We start from the raw sequence: 6,075 nt of genomic DNA on the forward strand, positions 1-6,075 counted from the left end.
CCAACCATGTGGGACCAAAATTGACAACGCTACCCCTTTTCATTACAATGGGAAGACTAATAATTTTCTCTTCGGTGCACCAGATACACACTCTAAAATTACTCCCAAAACCAGAGATACTCCAACCCCACCCACTACAATATCTCCCAACACTATGTGAAATTTTAACTCTAAAAATAAATTAGAAATAATAAATAATATATACACATCATCAAAACTCCCTAACCCTAAATACCCACCAAAGAAATTACACAAAAACAATCTCTTCTTATTTCATATTTTTTTTTCCTAAATACAACAACACATTAAACCTCAATACATTAATTAACGACGATGATTTCAATACATTAATAATTTTAAAAAAAAAAGACATTTTTAAACCTCAATCCTTAAAATTTTAAAAAGTTGGTTCACTATTTACATTAGGGATTTCAGCGATCGAGCCTTGACCGGCTTCCGCATCCGTTTCTTGCCATTATCTCCGCTGGCAGTATCTTCATCCTCGTCATCGATAAAGTCTAATTCTTCGTTGTCCATTAAACTCGTATTCGACGACGGCGGTGGCGGGCTATGATCCGAAGAATCGCTATTCTCCTCGGCCACCACTGTCGCCGCCCTAACTTCACCTCTCTCCCCTCTCTTCCTTCCCCACAGCGGACCGAACCCAGAATAATAGTAAAATTCATACGGGTTAGTCGAATTATTCAAACTTGACGAGCCCTTCTTGCTGGCGGCGGCGCGTCCCCTCGTCCGCCTAACTCCGGTGGCCTCCATGGCAGCTGATTTCGGCTTGGTAGAAGTATTAGTAGTGTCGTAGTTATTATTAGGAGTAGTATTACTGTTATGGCTATAAGACCTAAGGAGAGTCAAATGGTGGTCGCAAAAGGAGTAACCTTCTTTAGCTTCCTTTTTACATTGCCATCCTTTGCCGTCGTTTTTCTGGCACAATAATAATACCCCACCAACACTATTCTTGCTACTACTAGACGAAGCTCGATGAAGCCTCGTTAATTCGTTGTCGTTCGATAGTTGTGTGTCCATAAAATTATTGTCGTTTTTGACGATAATATCATCATTATTATTGTTAATGATCATAGGGTCTTCGCCCACGTCCATCAAGGATGATACACTGCTTTAGCAAATACATATATACATACGCAAATATATATATTAACTACACAAGCCAGAAGCTTAAAGAATTTCGTCACGAGAAAAAACGAAAACCCTAACTAACACAGTCGACTATCGAGAAATGAATCTCATCAAGAACTTTGAAAAAGAATACCAAGACAGCAGACAATAATTATAATAATAATAATAAGGATGAGTGGGCTATGCTTATTATAATTAATATTTACCTCTCTACCGCTCCAATATTAGAATCGCCTAGGCTCCCATTCCCGGTGAAACTGTCTTCCCCTTCTATCTATATAATAATAAATAAAAATGAAACGGAAAAAAACAAAACAAAATAATGAGGAAAACCCACTAACCTGATCGGCCATTCTTGGCCGAACAGAATAAGAGAATGAAATTTAGGGTTTGAGTAACCCTAAAAGAATAATGAGAAACGATAAAAGATAAATGATAATGATAATAGTAAGAAAAACCCTAGTGAATGAAAAGAAAATGCAGAAGAGGGGTTCGGGTAGATCTGCGAGAGCAAGAGCGAGAGATAGAGAAAGATAAATGAGGGAGGAAGAAGAAGAAGAGGGAAGAGATGGAGCTGACCTGGTAGGAGAAAGAGTATTGGGCGAAAGGAATCACATCCCAGGGAGACTGGTTGAGCTGGCACACGTGCGACTGCAGAACCTCGGGAGCTGAAGCGTGCGACGAGAATAGCAGAGGGGAGACCTTCGCGTTCTTCCGGATCCTCATCTTCTTCGTCTTTGTACTTCCCCCTCTTCCTTTCTGTCGAAGACGAAATCAATAGAGAGATACCTGTCAATATATATATATTAATATGTAAGAAAGTTAAAGAAGATCGATCTAAGAGGTAGCGATGCGCATTGGAAAACGACGACGTTTTTGGTGTCCAACGCCCAAATATATAAACGGTCTTAGGGTTTTTAATTCTTATTTTTTAAAAATTAATTTTATTATGTAATGTTTAATAATTTGGGAATAATATTGTGGAAACAAGGGAAGAGAAGGGTGGGGTGGGTTTTGGCAGATCTCACACAGAACTCGATAATAATAATCAGGGCTTTCTTCACTTTCTGTTGCTTTCTCGGCCCTTCATTCATGTGTTTCGTTTTTCTTTTTTATTTTACTATTTTACCCTCCTCATTTTGACTTATTTACATCAGGTAGTATTAGAATTTTTTTAGAAGTGGCATAGCATAGGAGGAGGAGGAGGAGTGGTGGTGGGGAGAAAGCAAACAAAGCTGCCGCAATTACACGTCATAATAGTTGTCCCTAACCTTTTTTATTTTATTTTTATATCACAATAATACGCAATGAGAATCAATATTCGTGTGTGGTCGATTCTACTTTGCATTTTAAATTTTTTTCTTATTGATTTAATTAGGACGTGTGATCATTTATATATACAACATTTGGTTTTTTTTTTTCATATTAAAAATAAAGATGAAAATTTTGAAAGATTATATTACATTTTTTGGATATCTATCATATATATCTAATATATTATATTTGTTTCAGTTTTATTCATAATTTTTTTAATAAGAAAACAATCCAATTTCTTCAAAAATAGTACTTCTGTCACGAATTAGTTTCTAAATTATATTTTATTTAATAAAATTGACAAGCATTATAAATTTTTCGATGATGTAAATTAAATATAAAATATAAAAAATCTTATAAATGAATTTTAAAAACATGAAACATTTAAAAATCAAATAAAAAATTGGAACACAAAAACTAGAAAAGCCTTTTTTATAAAAATAAAATAAAAATAATAACACACTTCTTCTTAATAATAAAAATAAAAAATATACATTTTTTTGTGTGTTTTTTTATTATTTTACGGTCCGTCTTTTTTTTTTTTAAATACTACCTTAAGTTTTCAAAAATACGTTTTTAATGTTTTATATTTACAAAAATACAATGTCAATAAAACAAACTAAAAAAATCGATAAGACAACAACTAAACATTGCATCGCTGCAAGCTAACATGTTTTTTTTTAAATCAAAATATATTTGAAAACAACTAAACAACAAATAGACATTAACACAACAACTAAACAATTATGTATAAACTTAAACAACTAAAAACCAACATGAAAATACCTATACATAAAATTTAAACAACACAAAAACAACAACCTCACAACAACAAAATACAACCTATTACATTTAAAAAAAATAACTCACGACAATACAATATCAAAAAAGCAACTTAAATGCAATACGACCACAACATTGAAAAAAAAAAACCAGAACTTGCACTCAGCCCATATTGCCCAACCAACTGTGAACCCAGAACCTCTAGCCTCATCCTCACCAAAGCCCCAAAATTGAGCACAGGTGCACCCGTCCCAGGCTCCGAGCACCCCTGCGATTCGCGACCTCGTCCAAGCTCCGCCGCCCATGCGCGTCATGGGCACGATTCCACCTGTGCAAGCCCGACCCAACCCAGACCTCTGCGCAAGCCCAGGACCCCTCGCCTCTCCCCATCTCAGCTCGAAGTCACAAGATCCCCAAGCACCCAGCCCTAATGCGCGCAGAACCAGCCTCCGAGATCCCAGCCATGAAGCCACAAACCCAGCACCCAAAATGTCGATCCCGAGCCTCTTCCACGCTTCGTTGCAACCACCAGCTGAGAGTCTCTTCGCGCAAGCCCCTCCATCTGTGCATGCCTCAGCATGAACCCACACAGCCCCGCTGGCTTCCCACCTATGAGAGCTCCACCAAAACTGGAGAGGAGAGTCTGTAAAAGTATAATAAAAAAAATAATGAACAGTGAAAATATTTAAAATCATGTGCATCAATAAAAAAGTTTAAAATGTGGTTTTTTTGTCACTTTATGTAAGTTTCTCAATAATAACTTAACAATGAAAGATAAACCATATTTCTCAATAACAACTTAACAATGAAAAATAAACCATATTTCCAATATATGAACTAAAACTTTATACTAAAAAAATCCTAAAAAATATATCATCCAAAATCCATTAAATTTTTTAATCCTTATACCAAACCTTCACTTTACTCCAATAAATTTTAGACTTGATTCTTCTACTAATTTAATATACTCACTTGTCTTTTTGAACCAAATGAATCCCCAAAAAGAGAAAATTCATAAATTTCAAATGATGAAAACTGAAATGGATCCACTATAATTTGGGCAATGGAGAAGAGATCGAGAGGGTTTGGGCTCGATGGAAAGATCGATGGAATCAGCACGACAGGATTCCCTCTTCGACTGGGCATGGCTCAACAGCTGGCAATTGAGTTGCTCTTTGACTAGGCATGTTATTTCTCAAGCCGATTAAAGCTTCTTCTCATTGGGTACGAAGTTTTTGAACTTTTCCTAATGATAGGCATTGAGACTTCTGATTTTTTTTTTAAACAAAAATCCCATTGTTCCAAATTCTTTTTTCTCTTGGCTTGCTTTTGAAATTTGATGAAAATAATTTGGTTGAATGGTTTCACTTGGGTAGAATTTGAAATTAGGAAGAAAATTTATAATGTACAAGAATAACAAAAAAAATACTTATTTTTTTTATTTCATTTAAAATATTTTATTAAATTTTAATTAATTTTAAAATATATTTTTTAATCAAAAAATTATAAATTAACCAATAACAATGTGACACATCAATTTTGTCAAATTATACAAAACTAACGAATTTTGTAGTGACAAATTTATAGATTTGACAATATTAATTCATTTTTTTATTAAAAAATAATATAAAAAATACAACATGTGTAAATATATTGAGTATTTATGAGGCATATATCTCATTATTTTTTAATATTGTTTTATCGTTTACCTGATTATTATATGAATAATTATATTCACTGTTCACAGGAGAAGTTGCTGCTTCCACGGAATTGAAAAAAATTAATTTATTAAAAAAAAAAAAAATGCCAGTTGCATAAAATTTAATATAATTATAAAACATAACTGCGTTTCGTACACTTTTTTTATAATTATTAAAAAAAATATTTTTAAATATATTTTAAGAGATTGTGAAGTAGTTATTCATTTTCGTATTACTCGTACAATATACTATTTATATAGACACGTGAAAGCATTTTGACCATATTTTTTTTTTATGATGGTGCTCACTGTTTATTGTATAGCGAACCTTCCGTAAGTTTTTGAAAAAAAAAATTCTGACAAATCAAAATGTTGAAAACAAAGTTAAAAAAACTTGTTGTACATGTGCTTTTATTTATTTATTATTATTATTATACGTTTTGCGTGATTTTTTTTATAAAAAATCTAAATTATATATAAGAAAATTTATGTTTTGTGTAAGACTTATTTTTGCTGATGCCTGTTTGAAACGTTTATTTAAAAAAAAAAATAACTTTTAGATCTCATGTTTTGTCAAAATGTTAAAAATTGGAATTGATAGATAAATTATTTGAACACTGTATTTTTTACGATTAACTGTTTTGACCTTTTATTTTTTAAAATAAACCTTCGGACCATGTATTTATTTAAAAGGTGTTGACGCCGTTTTTCGTCAACAGTGAAAGAAGAGCACGTAAATAACAAACAGTAATGACCAATTAAAAAATAACAACACAAAACACGATTTTTACGTGGTTCAGCAGTTAAATCTGCCTAGTCCACGAGTCTCTGTTATTAAACTCAAGATTATCTCTGAAAATTCTTAAGTATGAATTCTTCAGAGTTTTCTCTCAAGGTTCAGAATTTCGGTCCCTTACAATGGTGCATGACCTCTCTATTTATAGAGAAGGATGCAGAATACTATCCCACATATTTTGGGTAGTTACTCTTTTCGGTGTAAATAAAATAAATGACTTTAAATGCCTGCAATCCGATATAAAAGGAAACGTCCCCTGAAGACCAGGGGGCGTATAACTAATCAAATAATATCACATGATTTTATGGGATTTACAATAATAAATGCAGAG

The 6,075-nt window shown here is 33.0% G+C and overlaps 1 protein-coding gene across 1 annotated transcript; it reads right to left on the bottom strand.

Annotated features, from left to right (window-relative positions):
* Nucleotides 1–303: 303 nt before the first annotated feature.
* LOC133796744 (growth-regulating factor 4) lies at nt 304–2,200 on the bottom strand. Its single transcript, XM_062234391.1, has 3 exons — nt 1,732–2,200; nt 1,359–1,426; nt 304–1,129 (listed from the first exon to the last, which is right to left on the bottom strand). The coding sequence occupies exons 1-3, from the start codon at nt 1,876–1,878 to the stop codon at nt 418–420; spliced, it is 927 nt and encodes a 308-aa protein (XP_062090375.1). The 5' UTR covers nt 1,879–2,200; the 3' UTR covers nt 304–417.
* Nucleotides 2,201–6,075: the final 3,875 nt, after the last annotated feature.

The sequence above is a fragment of the Humulus lupulus genome, chromosome 8 (assembly GCF_963169125.1).
Source record: "Humulus lupulus chromosome 8, drHumLupu1.1, whole genome shotgun sequence".
In the NCBI taxonomy this organism is placed as follows: Eukaryota; Viridiplantae; Streptophyta; class Magnoliopsida; order Rosales; family Cannabaceae; genus Humulus; species Humulus lupulus.

Coding starts and splice junctions, on each gene's coding strand:
- LOC133796744 (XM_062234391.1), bottom strand. CDS start 1,878: ATGAGGATCCGGAAGAACGCGAAGGTCTCCCCTCTGCTATTCTCGTCG. Junction 1,427..1,731: donor AATACTCTTTCTCCTACCAG/GTCAGCTCCATC, acceptor ATTATTATATAG/ATAGAAGGGGAAGACAGTTT. Junction 1,130..1,358: donor AATATTGGAGCGGTAGAGAG/GTAAATATTAAT, acceptor TTGCTAAAGCAG/TGTATCATCCTTGATGGACG.